A 23,325-nucleotide genomic window follows, 5' to 3' on the forward strand; every position below is an offset into this window, starting at 1 on the left:
TTGTACACAGTGTTCGTGCGTCCTAAACTTTAGTACTGCATACAAGCAGCTAGCCCCTGCCTAAAAAAAGACAGTGAAATCTTGGAAAGGGTTCAGAGAACAGCAACTAGGCTGATTCCCGGAATAGCGAAGCTCCCGTATGGTACTAGACTGACCAAGCTAAACCTATTCCCGCTGTCATATAGAAGAATCAGAGGCGACTTGATTACAGTTTTCAAATTGCTTAATGACAAATTTACACCTGATATACCCTCATTTTTCTTGTTCTCCAAAACGGAAAATTTACGAGGACACTCCATGAAAGTTCACAAGCCCAGAACGAATTACTTGTCAGCTGACTATCGACTTTCTCATCGAATCATCAACGAGTGGAATTCGTTACCTCAGCACGTGGTTGAGGCTCCATCCGTCGACTCTTTGAAAAGAAAGTTGGATCAACTGAGAGACCATCATTGCCAGGACTAACACAGGCCATCAAGCCTTCTGTCCTTTTCAAAGTGAAACTGAAACTGATCGTTCATATATTTCCAAATATTCGTCCACAAAATCATGAAAGCAATCAAACAAAAAGTGAATGTTTTTTTTAAAGATAACTTCTGAAGGGCGAAATGTTTGCAGGTTTACTTATTGACCTTTTTAGTTCAAACCTCAGCAATTTAAGTGAACGTTTGGTTGTTTTTAGCTGGTAGCGCTCTCTTGGAGATGTGACCTTGAGAGATGCAGGGTTCTAACAGCATATTGAGTTTAATTCTAATTGGCTTTCATCACAGGAAGGGATCCGTTGTAAGTAGTTAGCGTTATAAACACATCTAATTTTACGAGGTTGAGCTAGTTTATCCCTCACTGTCATATGATAGTTCTGATCCTACACATCTCCCGCATCAATGGAGTCATTTGCCTGCTTTAGCAATAGCTGATGGAGCCCATAACTACACAAAAGGTTGGTCACGAACATAATTGGTTGATTTATTTAGATTGTACGTATTTCAGCTTGCCTTCAATAGAGAAGAAAGATGACGCTGTTTTCGGTATTGCTTGTTATCGCCAGGCAGACTCGGCTGTAAGTTTTTGTACTATTTATTTACCAAGTAATTGTATTACTTAGCAATACCTTGACAAAAATACACTCCGTAATGTGATTGCGACTGATGTCACTGCTACGCTGTAGATATTTTAGTCTATTTAAGTGTCATGAATTAATTTTCAGAGAATCCTCATGAGACAGTGCTACAGTGTTGACGCAAATGTATTTTTTAATAGGTTAAAACCTATTATGATGTTATTCAAATCGTCTGGTAAACTGCGTTGGCTTCCTGAACAAGGGAGATCATAGGTAGTCCTATAGAGCTCCCAGTAACATTGTCTGAGACTTCCTGTCCGGACGTCCAAACTAAAAATTATTCTGTTTGTAATAATACTTGGATATCTGATGTAGTGACTCATACTCGCACGCAGTTTTCAGACATAGATGCTCTGAAATAAACTACTGTTTAGGTTCCTCGTATTAATGGTTTGCCCACTTATGAATTCGTTTGCCATACCAATAGCTATCTATACTTATTCTTTGTGAATAAATTCATCAGTCGTCTTGCTTCTCTGCTCGTTCATAAACTATCTGTGTGATTGTGAAAAGTACTTAAGATTGTTTGTGTCATTAAGCTAAAGTATTTTATGTACTTCTCACAACATTGTACTCGTAAAATGGTATCGTATTTATAAGATTAATGTTTGTGCGCTATATGTTGAAGAGCAAAATGTCTTCAGCATATCTCGAAGACACGCGAAAGTTGTCTAGAGATGTATCACCAACACCTTGTCTGTAATGCGGAGGTTCGGAAACGTGTTCAAGCACGGTAGCCTTAATTCAGTTGGTGTCACCATCTTGAAACATTGACCTCGGTGGCTTGGACATGTACTACGAATGTTGCTCCTGCGAATTTTACACCGAGAATTATTTTCCAACACTAAAACAAGTTGGAGAAGGCGGAGAGGCGGTCCTTTTTTGACTGCCGCGGTGCAGAAGTGAACTGTACAAAACTGGCATCTGTTGGGCCTCCACGACAGTGTGTTTGGTGTCTATGAGAAAGTGCAACACAGCGGCTCGAGAATTTATTAAGTATGGCTCTAAATAGATGCCAATAGCAGTCCCTGTGTAATTTTTTTATTGCCATATAAGTGAGAGAAGCTTCTTTAACTGAAAGGATTTTTTCTGGTTGTATTTTCGTTAACTCTTTCTTCCGTTATATACTGCTGTCATCCACTTACTATTGTTTATCGTTGACCATACCTGTTACGAAAAATAAATGAATAGAAACTTCTAGGAATTATTTTTGGAATATTAATACATATATTTTTATTGGATAACTATTAATTAACTAGATTACATATATATCCCATCATAAGCATTTATTTGACCTGTTGGCTATTGTTATACGATTTGCCATTCCTGATTTATATCTATTAGTTGCGGTCCCATACAGCACATGGACAAATTGGTATTCTGATTGGTGATTTTGTCACGCGATATTTGACGGGCCATAGAACATAACACTAGCCACCTATCTCTTCATAATCTCATCTTCCATTTTGTAGCTCTCTCCCCATTCTCATCGTTTTGTGTGGCGCATATATATCTGGTGCCCCTTTGTACCAATATTTGTGTTTAAATAAATAATATATCTGGACCAGTTGTCGTCTAATCTTTATCTTTTCTTCCGTTATCAATGATATTGCCGGCCAGTGGTTATTTACTACTTATTCCTATCATTGCGTGTTACAGAAATGTCAAGTTATAAAAAACCAACCATTTAGTTGTAACTCTGATTTGATTCCCTTTCATACTGAAAAAGCTGAGAACCTTAACTGTCAGTTATGTTTTATATATATGTTATATATATCTTTAGACACGAGTATTGATCAGGCTCCATTTTAAAGGTACATCTGTCTTTAAAATAATTTACGTTGAGACGGTTTTGTCAAGATTATACTATTGCTTTCAGTAAATATAACTCTCCATTAATTACTTATTTCTTATTATCGTCAAGGAGCGAAAATTTTACAAATTTTAATTGCATTTTTCATTTTTAGTCATATGTTCAACCTAATCCTGAGATCACTCGAAACACTGTACAGAAAAGCTTGGTTGTACTATCGAGATTTGTAAGTAGCATGTAATGATTTCTATTATGTTTCCATTTGTAATCGTTTTTAACAGATATAGTTACCAGTTCAGCTAAATACAATCTTGAAAATCATACTAAAGTATATTTTTGTCGTGGGAATACTCATACTTATTGTTTTCTGTGTTCTGATTCTTACTACTACTGTAGCACATGTAAGTATTTAATGATGGCGAATGACAGTAGCCTATAGTTATGATTGGATTAGCCCTGGCCGTTATCATCTCAATTGTCTCGCTACTTATAAGTCTGAAATCTGTTGTTTATAATCATTTTCAAAGTATAAACTATGACAAATATCTGTTCACTTCAGGGTAGTGCAAAATATACTTTGATGTCCTTGTTATTGGTTTAGTACGCCGAGCTGAACATTAAAGCCATTCACTACTGTGACTACATTCAGTCAGTCAGTCAGTTACAACGTAGAACTTCGTACGTACGTACATCAGTTCGAGTTGCCATACCACATTAGCACAGAGATGAAGTTGTCGATTCAAATCCCATATCGGTAGAAGTAGTAACAGTATAAGTATTATGTGAAAGATAAGGGTCTGAAGATGTTATTGAAGGAGTATAATACGGTGAAATAAATTTAGAGATAGAAAAAGGATACGGACATGAAGAATTCAGAAGATTAGAATTTGGTAGAACACAAAGAGTGGGTGCACCTTTGTCATTGCAAACGATTTTGAGCCATGTCATTCAAGGTCTCTAACCATCGGTTGCTATCATCTCGTGAATCCCAACCAGGTAGTCTACACCTACCAACATGGCTCAGTCCACTTGTCAGTGACTTCATGGATTTGTGCCATGTTTTGGTCTGGCCGCCCCTAGCTTTCTTCCAACCTGTTCCTACACCATAAAGCATTGCACGTCGGGGCAGTCGGTGGTTGGGCATACGTAACACATGTCCCAACCATCTCAACTGATGAAGTTTCACTACTTCATCAATCGATTTGCCATTCTTACCTAGTACCCGTTTCCTAACAACTGCATTACTTACCCGGTGGTCCCAGGATATACGAGCAATGTTTCGAAGACACCTATGATCGAACACTAGTAGCCTACGAATATCCTCTACTCTTATCGGCCATATTTCACTGTGATTACATTTGAGTATTCAATTGCGTGTGGGCTAGGAAGTTCACAGTGGAGCTCTACTTTTATTCCTTTCGAAGTAGAAACTTTTAAAAGATAGCAGTGTATATCCTTATCATTGCCAGCTGTTACTCAAATATTTAAATAAACAGTTTTCTTTTATAGTCAATTTTATACATACATGAAAATTGGCTGTTGAGTCTCGAAATATCTAACTGATCTATCCTATGGATTCCGTATTTTGTTAAGGTGAATCTAAAAAGGATTTAAGAGGTAGTGTATATCTATGTCGCGGGATCACAGAGTTTTGATTATTAAATCCTGATTTCTGACTTCACACAGATTTCACATATTGATAGCCTCAACGTATATTTCGGAGCGCGGTTTTAGAAGGTCATAAATAATATTTCATAGACCCCAATTATTCATGTTAGTTGCATTTGATGTAAATCAAGCTACTAAGAAAGCGTTGATGGGGGAAGTGAGTGCAAGTGAGACGATCTCGGAGAAAGACGAGATTGTTATCTTCTCTCAGCCCAGGCGTTCAGAACGATGGGCGTCAGGTCAGCTGACCTTCAGCTACTTTGCAGCTGCCCATGATTCTCAAACAGCCTGAATGGAGCATCGAGGTAGCCCCCCCCAACTCTAGTTGAAATTCAGAAAACTATAACTAATCTGAGACAGGGAAGAGAAGCTAGCCCAGATGGATTGGCTCCAGAGGTCTTTAAGAATGGTGGTCCAGTTTGAGCGATTAGGTTGACTAATATTTTAGCTAAAATCTGGGAGTTGGACGTAGTCCCATCCGACTGGTCACAATTAATGATTGTCCCAATATATAAGAATTGGTCAAAATCATCCTGTGATAACCATGGAGGGATTAGTTTGACTAATATAGCATTTAAAGTACTAGCCTCAGTAATTATCGGACGCTTAACAAAGACTGGTGAACTGGAAACATGAGAAAATCAGGCTGACTTCAAACTTGGTCGTGGCTGCATCGATCACATATTCACGATTCGTCAGATCTTAGGACACAGGCATGCTTATTGGCGTCCGACAATGATAGCTTTTCTTGACTTAAAAGCAGCATTTGACTCTTGGGCGAGAGGTTCTGTGGCAGTGTTTGTCATTGAAAGGCGTACTTCAAAAGTACACAAACCTTGTGAAGGCTCTTTACTCGAACACTACCAGTCGAATTTGAGCTTATGGCGAACTGTCATCTGATTTTGCAACATCAGATGGTTTCTCACAAGGTTGTCCACTATCTCCATTTTTGTTCAACTTCATCATAGGCTTACTGCTGAAAACGATGTTCTCGTCGAATGAATTTTCTGGAATCGATCTCCTTCCAAGAGGTTCACTTAGCGATTTAGAACACTCAGATTACATAGTCCTGTTTGGTGAAGACGCTGATAAAATCTAGAGTCTTTTGATAGTACTGAATGATAATGCCAGGATGTTTGGGATGCGTTTCTCCCCCTTTAAATGTGAGTTGTTGCTTCAGGACTGGCCTACGTCAACACCTGAACTAAAGATAAGGAGTGAAGTAGTCGAACGCGTGGACAACTTCACTTATCTTGGAAGTCTGATCAGCCCTAACGGGTTGGTGTCTGACGAAGTCGTTGCACGGATTAAGGAAGCTCGTTCGGCCTTTGCCAACTCCCTCCACTCCCTATGGCGAACGCGAGATATCCGTCTATCAATTAAGGGACGAGTATACTGCGCAGCAGTTAGTTCTGTTCTACTTTACGGCTGCGAGACGTGACCGTTAAGCGTTGAAGATGCTCGTAAGTTGCTAGTATTTGACCACAGATACCTTGGAAATATTTCTCGCATCTGCTGTGATCACCGGGTAAGTAATAGTGAGGTTAGACGCAGGGTATTAGGGAATGGTGGTAAATCAGTTGATGAGGTTATGAATCTACATCGACTGAGATAGTTGGGCCATGTACTACGCATGCCCACCTACCGACTGTCAGGGATCGCAATGCTGACTAAGGTTAGAGATGGTTGGGAGAAAGTTCAGAGCGGTCAAAACAAAATATGGCATCAGTTCTTGAAGTCACTAACTTCTGATCTGAGCCATGTTGGTAGATGCAGACTACTTGGTTTGGGTCCGCGCGACTATCGTAACCAATGGTTGGAGACTCTGGGTGACATGGGTTAGATTCGATCTCAGTGGCGTAGGTGTATACACTCCTTGCCTTCCTTTAAACCGTGAGATTAAAATTACTTCATATCTTTCTTTCTACGAACTAATTCTCTCTCCTAGTATCATATTCTTATGTGCAATCTTTTTTTATATATTACTACCATTGAAGTAATTGCTTCTATGAATTTGTTGTTCATCTTTTTATGCTAAAGATGTGTGGCAATTTGAACTGATGCATATATGTGCCTGGTCCTACGTTGTAGGTGACTGAATGATTAGGGGAGTGAGATAAATGTTATATCCTAGTGAAGAATAATTTACGGGTAACCTCTGAGAAGTATTAGTGTACAAATATTGTATATATCCTTATTGTTCAACTATTCAGTAACTAGATTATGTATATATATATATATATTCCTTTTGTTAGAAGCTTCATTTTGACCTATAGACTATTATTATACGATTTACTATTCTGAAGTTATGCATAGTTTGTTAATTACATTCTCACACGATCACAGCCACTTTAAGGCTTGATCTTGTACAAATGTTATTTCCCATTTTGTAGTGTGATGTGGTCTCTTTGACTTCTATATAAACCAGGTATGTTTGAAATAAATGATTCGTTTAATGGAGGCTGGTATTGGTGTTCTGGACTCAACTGGCAGGGCTAGGAGGACAAAGGGCCATTAAGGATATTAGGCGGCTCATACCGCTCGATACGTTAGTGGTTTGGCACAATGCCAAGATTATATAAGCCGTGTTCCGATTGGCGAGTGAGTCACGTGATAATTTAGCCTGACTTAACGTCTCAACAGTAAACATAATGAACTAAAAATGAAACTAGGTTTCAACAAGCGGTCATCGGAGTCTTCTAGTCATTTATTTCAAATGATTCAGTTTACTTTACTGTTTTTGTTCGAAAATCCATTCTTCTCGTATACGCATATGATCACCAATAGTTCCTATAGTACAAAAAAGATCAAGTGATCAAAAACGATCAAATTATTGACTTCTTATAGTGAAATTCTCAATTAAAATTTGTCACCTTTGCACATTTAACCTTCATCCAACCCTGTAATTAAAATCCATAAAAATACAAGAAATAGCTTTTATGTGTATCGTTTTAAAGCTCTACTGGAATTTGAAAAGAATGCGAAGGTAACCGTTATTTAAATCTTTGATACTATCCATACTTTATGTTATGTAATACTTTTTTACTTCTCTACATATTTCAGTGCAGATAGTATGACTTGTTCTTCAGAATGATGAGGATGGCATACTTGATCTTGGTTAATCGTACAATCACATTTTTTATTTATCATCAGTCTTAACTTAGAGGGACTTGAAAGTAGGTAACCTATTCAATACAAGAACAGGTTGTAAACAACGTAATTCCTGAATTAAATAATTTTATTTCTTATCCTTTTCAGTCATCTCATTTTCTAACGTGTAATTTCTCCCATCAGATATGAGTTTTTTCAATTCTCCTTGCTAATCCACCTCTATTCCTCCTAATCTCAAGTAAACAATATTTCCAACGGATGTTAACGTGTTGGACTTTTCACACCGATGTACATGCATCGTGAAAACGTATGCTTAATCTTGACGTTTGTCAGATATCAATAATGATACTTGGTGTTATATAAAAGACTTCATGACCTAAACTATTCCACTGCAAGTTATATGCACATTATATAACATCTCACGTCACTCAATAGTAAATACAAGTGATTTACAGTACTAAAACCTTTCGATTGATGTCGGTCCCGTCTAACCGTCAGTATCATCCAGGAACATATTTAATTACAATATATTACTGTTTGTAATTTGTTAATTTGTAAATATTTTCCTTTATTTTTCCTTTCTTTAGCCACTTTTTAGTTTTATCGCCCATCATCTTACGACAATAATTGATAATCTGTTTAAAAGCAAAGGTTTTACTCCAGAGAGTCTCCAGAATTCATATGAACAATTAAGTCATTTTGTAGACAATGTTCTAAGTGATCCAGTTTCTTACCAAGGTAAGGTTATATAGTGTGCTTAATTTTCAAATAATTGGTTTATTTTCTAGTAACCAACTTTAGAAGCGCTGTTGTGATTGGTTCACAAAATAGCTTTTTGACACAGAGCATACTGATCTATAATGAAAGCACTATAAAAAATTCGACCCGTTAACAAATTATTTGACTTAGTAACCATTTATCTAAAGTGCTTAGCAATATATATATATATATATCACTTTTGTTAATCACAAAGTCATTGTAGGACATTAGGCAGACAAAGTCGGTACCATAATTCGTAGTTTAGTTTCTGATTTGTATACCAAGGTTGTGTTAGAATTACACTTGATTGAATAGTACGCGATAGAAGTTCTGTACTGATGAAGACTCCAAAACGTCTGGCGAAATGTCCGTGTACAAATTTCATAAAGCAATAGACAGTTGTTACCCTCATCACAAAATGCATACTATTACACTTTTATCAAAAACATATCCTACCTAATCGTTGCTGTGATCACAATGAATCTTTCGCTAAGTGTTCATCTTCAGTTAAATTGATTTCACTTGATTTTATATATTTGAAAGAAAATAAATAAACAAATCAACTCATTTACAGGGTAGTTGATATCAGTCACACTCTAAAATCAACTGCCGAAACTGCAGTAGGTGAAGCAGGGTTGATATAAATAGAACTTAGTATTTCTTTAACTAGAAACAGATTACTAATTATTTTCGTATATTTAAAAACATTTACGTTCATTAGAATGTTCTAAATAAATAACTGTTTCATGTCCAATGAAAAAGAGCTGTATTACACTCATTATTTACGAATTTGTTGTATACGTATGTGATATCGACAATTAATTCGTAACTAGCAGATATCAGGTCCCAATTCAGCCAACTGGATAACATTACCATCAGACCACATATTAACCACTGAAGCTTTACATTCTCATTTATAGTTACTTGATAAATATGTAAGTCATTAAGTTGTCCGAGATTTCAAATGGCAAAAGGAGGTTGCTCAAAAATAGTTTACGAGTCGAAAATATGAGAGACAATTGTCTAATTTCATCCTTCTATTTTACTCTAACCCCTTCGTCACAACGCAACCTCCTTTTGATATTTGAAATCTCGGATCACTTTATGCTACAATGTCTTCTATCTTTCTATAGACTTACATATTATTCACCTAGTTGAGTCAAATGCAAATATTTTAGCGCCTATCACTAGCGAATTTTATAACTAAGGAAACACTACGGAGATTGGGATAAGATAACTTATTTTTATGATTTTAATTTTCACTATTGGGTGGTCGACACTTCATTTTTTCACCTTTTTGCCTGACTTGTTTTACTTGATTTACTTGACTTACTGACTTACTTATGCCTGTTATCCCTCGTGGAGGAGTATAGGCCATCCACTAGTATTCTCCATTCAACCCTGTCCTGGGCAAACCTTCCCAGTTCTTCCCACTTACCCTTCATCCTTTTCATATCTGCTTCAATCTCCTGGCGTAATGTGCTCTTTGGCCTTCCTCTTTTCCGCTTCCCTTCAGGATTCCAAGTTAGAGATCGCCTCGTGATTTCCCTAATGTATGTCCTATCCACTTCCAACGTCTTTTCCTAATTTCCTCTTCAGTTAGGATCTGGTTTGTCCTCTCCCATAAAACGCTGTTGCTGATAGTATCCGGCCAATGAATGCTGAGTATTTCGCGTAGACAACTGTTTATAAATACCTGTACATTCTTGATGGTGGATGTAGTAGTTCTCCACGTTTCAGCTCCGTACAGTAGAACTGACTGTCTTGATGTTCGTATTGAAGATTCTCACTTTGAAGTTAGTTGACAGTTGTTTTGAGTTCCATATGTTCTTCAATTGCTTTGCCAATTCTCGCCTTTACATTTGCATCAGGGGAAGAGGGAGAGTAGAAAGCCTTGTCTGACTCCGGTCCTTACTGTAAATGCATCTGTCATCTGTCCTCCATGCACGACTTAGCACTGTAGTCCGTCGTATGACTTCTGGATAATGTTGACAATCTTCTGAGGAACTCCATAGTGTCGAAGAAGTTTCCGCAATGTTTTCCAGTCCACACTGCCAAATGCCTTCTCATAGTCAACGAATTTGATGTATAGTTACGAATTCCACTCAACTGATTGTTCAACGATGACCCGTTGTGTCGCAATTTGGTCTGTGCACAACCGATCCTTACGGAATCCAGCCTGTTGATCTCGAAGTTGGGCGTCTACTTCGAGTTTCATCTGGTCCAGCAACATTCTGTTGAAAACTTTTCCTGGTACTGACACCAAATTGATGCCCCTGTAATTCTCACATTTGCTCAGATCTCCTTTCTTTGGTATGTTGATGAGGTATCCTTCTTTCCAGAGTAGTGCAACGATACTTGTTTACTAAGTGCACGCTTTATCTGGCCAAAATATCCCGTTCCATGAGGACAAGTGATAAATGCATAGTGAAACGGCACAAGGTGACCGTTTGTCCTTGACACTTCCCCAAATGTAGTTTTTAGTAGAGAAAACAACTCCGAGCTTCGCTGAATAAAACATCTTTCTCAAAGATCTAGATAGTCTGTTTTTTAATATCTTTTCAACCTTATCTTCCCTGAATTCATGAATGAAACTTCAGAACTTTGTGAGTACTTTGAACTTGACGTTTTGGTTTCAGATTACTACCAATAGACTTGGTTGGTTAACTGTGGTGTATGCTACTGATATCAACAGACATAAGTAGTATGTACCACCAATTGAAAGTGAAATGCCTGGTGGCAGAAGTTTAAGAAGATCGAAGAGAAGTGAACGAGAACATAAAACGATTGGTTTAGAAACGAGGGAACAATGAAGTCTGAAACGATTAATTGACATTTCGAAAATAAAGTATTTACTGCACGGTTCTCAGATTTTACTAAGAGATTCTGTAATTTTGTGTTTAAATACATTCGGATGTCCCCACTTGTGTTGTCGTTCACTACAGAACCACTCTTCAAAATCATTAGTCAGATTTTATTCATTTCGTCATCAGTTATTTCTTCTGTACATGTTCGTCTAGTCATTTAGGGTATAGAGGGGATTAAATATCTTTTCCTACTCAACAGTATCCAACTCTGTAAGTTCGTATGACTACCCGTTCCATGTTGGCCTTTTGTATATCTATCGTTGTAGAGATCAGACTGGTCTTCATTGCTATGATGAACTTAATAGCTACCATTCTAACCCAAACTAAATTTTTTCTAATAACTGATTTTAACTTGAAGCTGGAGAAATTCTCCATATATTACTTATTCTGAGTATGGTGACTAATCTGAGTTGGTAGTTCAGCGAATATTTGCATAATTCCCAAAAATGGTTTCATAGAACACTTGATATTATAAATAAAAGTCCTGTTACATTTTTAAAAATTATTTTATTTATCAGTTATTCACCTGTCGTAACTACCTTTTTCATAGTTGTCGTACATTAGTGAAGACTTTAATTAATTTCTTTCCTACCGTTGTTGTATACTCTTATTAACTCATCTTTTTTTGGTTTCTATTTCAACGTCTCCATAGATGCACTATTTTATAATCTAAATGTGTCCAATTTTGTTCGCGTTTACAAACGTGACGCATTATGTTTATTCAAATTACTTTTATTGGAAAGACGTATTTTATTTACGGGAGATTCTGGCGGAACTGTGTCAAATTGGATGTTAACTTTACTCAGTTTGTATCCAGGTGATCAAATTTATGTTATTTATTTCCTGTAATAGTTTTTGTCTTCCATACAATTTCTAATCACAACTTATTTGGAAGTGTAAACAATCATTACGATATGTAATTTCACAATACAATTTTAATTATAGGTATCATTACCAAGTTTTGATTTGATAATTTTGAATAAATTGAGCATTGGGTAGATCGTTATAAATAAAAATAATACATTTGTAATATCCCAATGAGTAGAAAAATTAGATTCTCTGACGTTTCGTGACTCAGTGTAAGCCATTTCTTCAGAGAATAAATAACCAAATTAACAATAATCCAAGTTTAAATAGTACAACAGAACAATCCAAGAATAATTAGGTGATCAATCAAAAACAGGTCTGAATAAATCAATATCACGTCATTTCATTGCGGTCAAGGTGATTCATAAGTGACATGTATGTAATTTTTGTTTGTATGTGTCCACTGTAAATGATGAAAAATGTGTGACCTTTCTCTGAAGAAGTGGCTTACACTGAGTCACGAAACGTCAGAAAATCTAATTTTTCTACTCATTGGGATATTACAAATATATTATTTATTTATAATTTTAATTATAGTTTAAGCAGTCAAATTTACTGCTAAGTTTCTTGATGATTTGGTAATATTATAAATTATCTTGACGTATATATCGACAAGCTATGAACTAACGAAAATCAAGGTTTTTAAATGATTGGGCTAATTTGACTCAAAGAACATATCCCTAAAAAATAGAAAAATGTCCTTGACAGCAAACTCATGTGTGTATCCAAAATGATGTTCTGATCTATGCAATGAGTTCAAAACGTAATGCTATAAATGCACTAATCTTCTTCCTCCAACTTACATATGATTGTAAGCCTGTGCACTTTTTTCTGTCCAAAGAGAAACCAGAAAGAACTATAAACCAAACTATAATGCATATGTAACTGAACTATTTTAGACCAGAGGAAATTATATTGAACAAGGGTAGGACATTTCGTTGCTAAATATGTATACTGGTAATTTTGTTTAACCTAATATTACGGTGCTTGTCAGTCAGAGAACAGCTCAGGTTGATATATTCGACATTTTACTCTCTACTGTTGATTTTATCATGAATCCATTGGTTATATCTCTTTAATTAATATTTCCATTATCATACGTTTCAACAGATATGTTACGCAGTGGTTTGTCACAATGTTCCTTTATTGATCCCTCATGGATTTCAGAGACTAGTTATTGGTCTAATATCAATGATCCTAGTTCAAATAGCTTTAATTCTTATCAGTATTCATCAGAAGAATCATTAACCAAGATCAATGGACGAGTGTCAGAACAGCATATAGATTTAACTCTAAATAAAGTGAGCTTTCTTGTGTGTGTCCAGAAACATCCTCATTTGTTATGGTTCTCAATTAAAAATTGTGATGTTAAATATTGTCGTTGATATGTAACCTTTTTCACCAATCATGTTCAATTACGTTTTAGTGTTGGTTATTTATTTTCTTACTGGAGAGACCAGGTTTTGCCTACTTTCTGCGCTTTCTAGATATCTTCATTTCCAGTACACCATAATTATGGATTTAACTATTGTTTCACAAAGTCAGTTGTTGAAAGTCTTGTATACGAATTACTATATGTTAAACGGTGTATTGGATGGTCACTTGTTAAGTTTTAAGATATTTTCAAATGTATTTATGAATACTACGGATTTTTCATGATATGAATTCTTAAATCTACATTGTTAAAGATTACTGGACAAAGAATAATAGACGACTTTTCACTGTCTGCTTTAATCATGTTTCTTGTCCCTTGATCATTTCGTCAGTGCTCGATAATTAGATTTCTTACAAAAGTCGATTCATATATGTATGTTACTCTATGTATGAGTCGTTTGAAGCTCGATATATACTACCAAGAAACCACAAGCGTTTAGTGTAACTTGTTTTATACATGGAATTAAGTATTATTAATATAGAATTACTGTTTATTTTATACCTTAGCATAATGTACTCCAAGTCTCAATGAATAATATTGATTTGGAATGAAAGCATCGTTGGATTTCTCTTAAATATATATTCCATCCATTTTTAATGGTTACTTACATTCAAACATAAAAAATAAACATCCAACTAGTCATTTCCTTTTTTTATTCTTTCATGTCCTTAACTTTTTCACATCAATAATAACTCATCAATAGATCTTTTGTCCATTTCAATCTTCTAGGAAGAAAACTTTCAGCTTACTTTAAATGTTGATTCCAAAAACCCAGGTTTGTTTATTGGCCTATTATATGAAAATATTGTACGTGCCTTTTTTACAAGTTCTCATTTTTATAATATGAGCCGATGTTTAACAGTGTTATTCAAAACGATACTTTCACCAACTATACTGCAATTATAACACCAGCACATATGCAGGGTTATTAATATCGCCTGTCTACCAGTACCGATTTTAATGAATTGTTTGCAGAATCCATTTTATAGCTTTTGTTGAAAATGACATCAGATGTGTGGTTTTTTCATATGTAAACAACCGAATACTCATCATGTATATCGTATAAGTCATTTTACTTCGTATTTTCTATAGTACCTACTTCTAGCTGTTTCGATAGGTGCAGAATATCAGGTCAATGTCTACGTAATTGTCGTAGATCCTTGGTTGGCAACGTGATATAGTTGAGAATCAGTCGTAGTGAAACAGATACGTTCACTCATTGTCTTTATTAAGCTCTCAAGTGTTAAATTACCTTACATTTCCATTCTGAAAATTTTTCTCTCTTGAATCATATTGTGTGTGTTTTATGTTAACTACTACTGTAGTAAATGAGAACACGAGTGGGGACAATCGAATATATTTTAGCACAACATCACAGAATATCTCATTAAAATATGAGAAGCATATAGTAAACAGTTAATTTGCAAAATACCAATCAATTGTCTCAATTTGATTGTTTCTTCTGTAAATATCCGTCCATAGTCTCCGATTATAATTGTTCATGCATTTTCGTACCGATTGCGTGCCGTTTCCGTTCTCTCCTTATCGATCTTCTACTGAAATATATTCAATGCCCGACCATTACCATATACTACTTATGTGGATATCAGTAACCCACACCACACTGCCACTAATGCTGTTACTGTAACTACTACCATGACGTTCATCTTGAGAATTTTAGCTCTATGCGCTCATACCTTGATGATATGCATATATGCATGGTTCGATATTGCTTACGACTGACCGCTAATTTCTCTTCGTTGTATCACCTGAAGGTTTATGTGCGTATATATATATATATATATATATATATATTCACTCAAGTCAAAACCGTTTTATGCAGCTCTATACTGAATTCATGGTCGGATTGACAATTTTATCTGCCAATCAGGATTTTGTAAATACTCATTCTATTTTTGGTTTCAGCCAACAATCTTGATTCACAAAGAAATCATATAATAACTCTATCTGATACATTGCATACGGAATTAAAACAACCTGTAATAAGCGAGTCATTTAAAAAATATCAAACCATCAAATTTCCGGAGAAAATAACTGATAATTCAATGTTCAAATTTTCGTTAAATTCACCATTTCCTACTGATGATTGGGGATTTCCCTTATCTGTATTTACGAAAGTGAGTTTCTTGTTATTCAGTTCTATGCCTTGAGTCATTTTCCCTAATTTTGTAAGTGATTAAATATTTACCGAATTCTAGACCTTAGGTGTGCGAACGCGGAGTAATTGACTGTGGTTAATGCATGGCATGCATTAGATGACTGACAAACATGAATGGTAAAATTTACTTTATACGTGTTTGTCTTCATGCGTGCGAGTGACAAAAAACACATTTCATATTGATTTGGCGAGAAATAGATTAAGCGATTGGAAAGCGAGCGACATAAAAAATTTATCTTATTCCAATTGTGTGTAATATGTACTCATTACATTTTAAGAAGAATCATAGATGCTTAATTGTATAATATCGTTAATATGTGTTCGTATAGTAAGTTATTGAAATATTATTATTATTGTTAAATGCAACTCGGTTCAGTTTGTACAAATCTGACTGTTAATCTAACTGTAAATAGATCATATAAAATGTGATATGTTCTTAAATCACCTCGATTTATTTCGGGAGTCAAATCCTTATCATCATTCCTTGAGCTGTTCTTTTCTGTTCAAGCTGCTGTGTTTTATTTATTTATTTATTTATTTGAAAACATAAATATTGGTACAATGGGGCACCAGATATATGTGCGCCACACAATAACAATCAGAATGGGAAGAGAAAGAATGTAACATGCGTATAAGAGAGAAGAAAAAGGACAATAACGACCATAGATTGGTGTATGGAAGTGTAATAATAATAATAATAATAATAATAATAATAATAATAATAATAATGGGGGAAACGGAAAGGTACAATCGGAAAGAATTCTTTCAGTTAGGGTAGTTACACCCACTTTTTATGAACAAAGTGAGAGAAGGTTACAGCAGGATTGCAACTGGCTTCTATTCTGAGCCATATCTAATAACGTCTCTAGCCACTGTGTTGCACCGCCAACGAAAACCAGCCTGCTCCTCGCGATGCAATCTTTCTCGGGTTTTGAGCAACCTACGAAATATGATGGAAGTCAACAGTTTGCACGCAATCGGAAGTAGACTTGTCCCCCGATAGTTGTTACAGAAACGACGTCAACCCTTTTTAAACATAAGGACAACTATCGACTCGTTCCATGACGTTGGAACACTCTCTAGCTCCCAAACCTTTGTAAACAACGCAGTCAATTCCTTAGTCAGAAAGTCACCACCATCTTTAAAAGGAGCCGGAGTTAAGTCATCTGGGCCTGGTGATTTGTAGCGTTCCAAGAGTTGGAGTTCCTTGCGGACTTCCGCCTCATTTGATGGATCAGTCTTCACCGGGACATCTTCGCCTGGTCTTGCTGGCGTTGGTGTCGCATTAAGCGTTAGAGCTGAGGCAGCACTAATGGATTGGATCCTCATTAACAGTCAGTTATGTGCTGTTAGATTAGAAAGTTCCATCAAAGTGAGAAGAAATCGGTGTGAGAAACGTCTTTTCGTCATCTCCGCCTATGCCTCGACAGGTTGCAGCGTGGATGCGATCAAGGTTGAATTTTATCACCCGTTAACTGTTCTTCTCCAGAAAGTGCGTTCGACAGATATTGTAGTACTAGCCGGGGACTTGAATGCTCAGGTAGGGCGTCTAGATAGAGAAGAGAGTCGTTTAGGTAGCTATCAACTATTTTTTGCTTAAAACAGCATAAAACCTGTTTTCGCAGTGTATTTTTTTGGATGTTTCAATCTTGAACCAACACCAAAAATAACAACAGGTTTTATAATCAAATGAAAGAAAACGTTTATCGGTATCAACTGTGGAAACAAATATGTTTATTGGCATTCATTAGGAAAAATTTTCAATTTCTAGGTCATTTCTTCTAAACTATCTTCCTAACTATATCAAGTAATCTGACAAATCTGGGGTATCAGATCGCGAAACACCATGCTCAACTAGAGCTTCTTGGGATTTTGGCAAACGTTTTATAAATTCACTGACATCCCACACATGAAAATATATGCAGTTATTCAATTGTCCAAGTATTAGCGTCAGATCAAAAGTGAACGCCTCTCGTTAACTGAATGAGATTTTAAGTTAAATCATGTAGGAATTTTAGTTATAACGAGTCTCTCCTTATTGGCTCAATTGGCATTTATCTGATGGTGACACTTTAAATTTTCAGACTATTGTATGTTTGTTTTCTACTTGAATAAGTTAGCAGTTCAACATGCTCGAAGAGGAAATTCCAAACTGAATGCATTTTACGTAGTCATCAATATTCATTTAAAAGTGAATTTCTCTGTTTTCAGCAACAGAAACCGACGTGCTTTTCACTAGTTAGCCATACGTTTTGTACAATTTGTGAAGTATGACAGGAGTTAGCATTCAAATTACGTCTAATTAGCATAACATCATTCTCATAGATTATTTTACTAACTCCTCGTCTATACTGTTACTCATTTATCCTATATAGTTTCGCATACTCGTCTTTAAACATGCTGTTTTTGTGTGACGACTGATGAGATTGAACTAGTAACCGAACCAAGTTGGTGGAATGGAGTTTGAATCTTTGATTACTGTTGTTGAAAGTCGAACGCCTTAGTAACTGAGCTACCGATCCATATCAACGACTTCAACCATCTCACTACTGTTGTCTCAAGTTATTTAGAGCAATTGCTGTCAGTTACCAAATACAACTGACGCTTTCAACTGGATACTAAACTCTGACCTTCAGGCATTATTATCCTTTCTTAAACTTTGTAAAATTTTATCCGCATAAAATTTAGAATCAATCATCGGTGGTTAGTTTTGTCAACATATTTATTGTGTCCAACATGCCGTCTGTAACGCATAAAATTTATAACATACCATATAGAATGTTCGTCGGCTTTGACCTATTGTTTTTCTACAGTCTTATTTAGCGCCTCTGTATATTCCTCTTGGTTTAATGGATATACTACTAGAACATTCTAGTCTTCATATGTCATCCAGATCAAGTATTAATTTACCATCATCTGGAAATCAGAGTCTGACCTTAACCGATCGATCAGTACGTGGTTTTGTAGCTGGTGCAACCAATCCCTTATTACAATCAAACAAACAACTAACTGAGGTTTTTGTGTCATCCTTATCGCCTGTTAAGGATATTTGTGAAAACTACTTCCCACATCTGTCTGAACTAACCGGTGCATTTGGAAAATCGGCCTTTGGAATAGAAACAGATTCTATGTCGAATCTCTCACTGACTGAAAATTTGACGAAAACTTCTTATTCCATTAATGTTGATAGTGAGAAGAATACACAAAACACTGGATCTAAAGTTTCGAATTTTTCACGACCATTTTCTTTGGTAAGTAAACAGTTGTCTTGTTTCGGTCTGTATATAATTGAAATAAAATGTTCTTTTTTTAAATGCTTAGTTGGAGATTTACACATTCATCAGAATGGTTGTCCCATGACTTACTACTGAAGTAATAGTTACATATTCTCAGTAGTATTTCAGTAACATGAAAATACCGTTTGTTTTACTTTGTCTTGTCTGCAACATAACAAGTTTTCCGATCTTGACAGTAATCTATCATTATGAGAAGAATGTTCTTAACAGTATTAGTTCCAGTTATACAGTTGATAAAAGTCAGCATTTATCTGATAAGCACTACCATATTCCACAATTACCAAGAAATTCACTTTGAAGTATCATCTTTTAATTTGACTCAGGATCCCTCAGACTTCAAAATGAACTTAGTAGCATCCTGGGCTCTTTGTCCAACGATTTTTACTTATCGGTTATATTTTATTGTTATGTATTGTTCTTACATTAAATGTGGTATCCGCTTTAATTTTCATTTTAGCCCAAAAGATCACAACCAATCATTCAAATAAATTCAGAAAACATTACTGATATGTATCCTGTCAACTCACGTTCTATGCCTGTCCCGCTAAACCGTGCATTACAGCTAAGTCGTATTGATAGATTGTTTATTGATCATTTGGTAATGACTGTCAATACATGGTACGGTGCACAAATAGACTACTGCCAACAATTGTCTGCCAAAAAAGGCGAATTGGTAACATCCCATAGCTTTCATAGATTAGACCAATTGGATGCAGAAACTTTGGAACAGCTCACATTAATCCAAAAAACAGCCTTACTAAGATTTCCGTGTAAGTATTGTTATCAGTCGAGATTTTCCGTCTTATATTTTCGTTATATGATAATCGTGTCTGCTAATCTCAACTATCCCATTTGAATTGAAACAATTGTTCATTGATGCTCTGCACTTTAGACGAGTCCCTTACTGAGTAATATAATATGACAGATTTCAAAATATTTTAAGTTCAAAATCAGTATACACTAGCGACTGTTTAATGGCCCTAAATCGGACCCCGATTTGATCGTATGTTGATTGCTATCGAAATATACATGTCTCCAATCCTCTCATATAATCGTCGACTTAAATCGCGTTAGTGAATAACGGAATTAAATAAGTTAAATACGAGAATGAATTTTTGAATACGTATATTTCGTACAATCGTTGATCAGAAAGCGAAGCAAAACAAAATGATGCGCCATGTAGAAGGTGAGTGAGCCAACTCGATTTAACCAAGCGTGAATCAATATTTATAGTCGGACAAACATAAGTTACAGATATATAATGAGTAAGATACACATACGCTTACGTAAAAGCAGTCAAGGTTGATAATCGAGTAATTGATGAGGTCAAATTGTGACTCCAGAAGAATGAATAAATTGGCCTATCTGCAAGGTAGAATAAGTTATATTTATTTAACATAGTAACCGACATTGCAACTGTACTACCTTTTCACTGGCAAAATTATAAGTTATAAATAGACAGTTCTACAAATAATACATCCCATGAATTTTTAGTGTTGAACTTAAGATTTAAGAGAATATGGAAGATATTCATTTGTGTAAAGGTTGTATACGAATGCTCTCAACTATTCGTTTTTTAGTCTGTGTGATTATATACTTAGTCAGCGAAACCACCAGATGTCAGGTTCTTTTTTAAACTACTTTGTAAAAAAAAACTATACCTACATGGTTAAGGGGACCTTGAGATGAACCAAATACCCTGGTACGGCCGAGGGTGGAGAGAGTCAGCTCTCTCTCTCGAAATGCTCTCACTCGGCCACGTACATGCAACCGCTGCCAGAGAACTCCTACTCACTCCTTCTCGCGGCTGGGGTGTTGTCCACAAAATTGAGAGGACGAAAAGCAAATGTCCGGCGCTTCAACCGGGTTGGTGTATACGGAAAATCCACCTAGGGGAGTTGGAAAATCCTGATTCCAAACCAATCGTGCACATGGGTTCTAGTACCCTGAGGGAACGGATTGCGTATGAACCTATTGTTGGTTACCGGCTACCATGGGACTGCATCTCCTGACGTTGCTCCATTACCTCGTGGGTCAGACTTTTAGGTCAAAGGCTCGGAGTGTGGCCCCCTGAGAACACCACCTGCTTCGGTCTGAGGACCCGAGCAGTATCACAGCCCACACACAAACCGAGTGACTTGTGTGGCACATGTGTATTCTGTCCCCCTTTGTAACAATATTTATGCGTTCAAATAAATAAATAAATCGTCTCCACACCTTCAGCAGCACTGGAGTTTATTATTTCTATCATTTACCATTTTCTCTTTGATTCTAGATCGTCTATTCTTGTCATCAACTCCTACACATATTCTCACGCATATAAAACTATAGTTAATAACATTAGCTTTTGGAATTATGATCCAAATCTGTTTTAAACGATAACTTATTCGGACGTTAAAATTTTTTGTCTAAATGCTGATTTGAATCAAAAAACAGGTTCTATTAGTCGTTAACTAGATGTATGATGTTTCTGAAATCCACATACAATAATCAGGTTTTTCACTTTACTCCACTTCACGTAAGCATTATAATGAGCAGTAGAGTCCATTCTTGGAGGTGTCTAAAAGCATGTAAACAACTTATTACCACCATAAAAAAGAACTATCATCTGTCAACTAAATCTCGGTTGCTAGTTCTCTTTAAACTGATTGTAAGAACTCGAAAGATATAGAGACTATACATATCTACCTGTTTATAGTTATTGTCTATAATCTTACTCAGCATCGCATTCAGTCATCTACAACGTAGGACAAGAAACATGTATACATTGGTCAAAGTCGCCATACCTTAGCACAAAAAGATGAACAACAAATTCATAGAAGCAATTACTTCAATGGTAGTAATATATAAAAAAAGATTGCACATAAGAATATGATACTAGGAGAGAGAATTAGTTCGTAGAAAGAAAGATATGAAGTAATTTTAATCTCACGGTTTAAAGGAAGGCAAGGAGTGTATACACCTACGCCACTGAGATCGAATCTGACCCATGTCACCCAGAGTCTCCAACCATTGGTTACGATAGTCGCGCGGACCCAAACCAAGTAGTCTGCATCTACCAACATGGCTCAGATCAGAAGTTAGTGACTTCAAGAACTGATGCCATATTTTGTTTTGACCGCTCTGAACTTTCTCCCAACCATCTCTAACCTTAGTCAGCATTGTGATCCCTGACAGTCGGTAGGTGGGCATGCGTAGTACGTGGCCCAACTATCTCAGTCGATATAGATTCACAAAAATAATGACAAAATTTCTTGTCAATTTGTATGTATAGTCAGTTTAATGCAATTAGGTAGACAATATTACTATTTTTTTCATGAAAATAAATACAAGTATATTTATCGTATAATCATTATTTACAAACTACCACATGATAACAATTTTCTAGGACAACATATATCTCCATGTATTCACAGTTGTGCATAAAACTATATGTCCTAATCAATACAGAAATTAAGAAAAATGTCCATTGGCTCGAGTTGCCACACCACATCATCACAGTGAGATCAAATTAACAAAATGAATTGAAGTAATTTTTGGATTTGTGGTGTCGTTTAAAATAGAAGAATGTATTCTTAGAGTACATCTTTGGTACTGTCATCAATTTTGATTCTTGTCACTGAGTAACTAGAAAAGTAAAACTTTGTCACTGAAATAAGAAGTTAGTGCGTATTCAGTTATAAATTTACCTTGATAACTGTAGGCTGTTAAAAATCCGCTGTAATTACGTAATTGAACCAGGCTCTTTTGTACACAGAAATCAGGTTTGAATTGTTAAATTTCTGTTGCTTCATCTGTGCACAAATTCCCGATCCAAACCTTCAAACCAATAATAAATATATTTTTGTTATATCCCAATGAATAGAGAAATTGTATTTCCGACGTTTCTTGACTTAATTTAAGCCACTTCTTCAGAGTAAATAAATAACCGGATTAACACTAGTCTAAATAGTACAATGATTTTAAACAACGATTGTCATGGTAGCATATGACCATGTGCTAAGGACTGAGTGGTTTATCTATTTTCTTTTCTTTTCAGATATAGCCATACAAAGTAGTTCTGGAATATTTGTTTACCAGATGCACACTTTGTTCCACAATGTCAAGTAAACTGATAAATGCATCCCATTTGTGGAAGTTTCTAAGATCAACTTCCGCTTTGGGTCACCCACAACGTGCATGATCAATTACTTAAAACAAATGATTGAAA

The 23,325-nt window shown here is 35.8% G+C and overlaps 1 protein-coding gene across 1 annotated transcript; it reads left to right on the forward strand.

Annotated features, from left to right (window-relative positions):
* Positions 1-698: 698 nt before the first annotated feature.
* On the forward strand, positions 699-19,971 carry Smp_152140 (hypothetical protein; the record flags this gene model as incomplete). The annotated part of the gene is made up of 11 exons (XM_018795143.1): positions 699-783; positions 823-940; positions 975-1,060; positions 3,088-3,159; positions 8,300-8,450; positions 11,991-12,155; positions 13,316-13,506; positions 14,370-14,415; positions 15,567-15,778; positions 18,633-19,070; positions 19,573-19,971. Exons 1-11 carry the CDS (start codon positions 718-720, stop codon positions 19,969-19,971), a joined length of 1,944 nt encoding a protein of 647 aa, XP_018649485.1. The 5' UTR covers positions 699-717.
* Between the last annotated feature and the right edge of the window lie 3,354 nt (positions 19,972-23,325).

This window comes from Schistosoma mansoni, chromosome 1 (assembly GCF_000237925.1).
Source record: "Schistosoma mansoni strain Puerto Rico chromosome 1, complete genome".
NCBI lineage: Eukaryota > Metazoa > Platyhelminthes > Trematoda > Strigeidida > Schistosomatidae > Schistosoma > Schistosoma mansoni.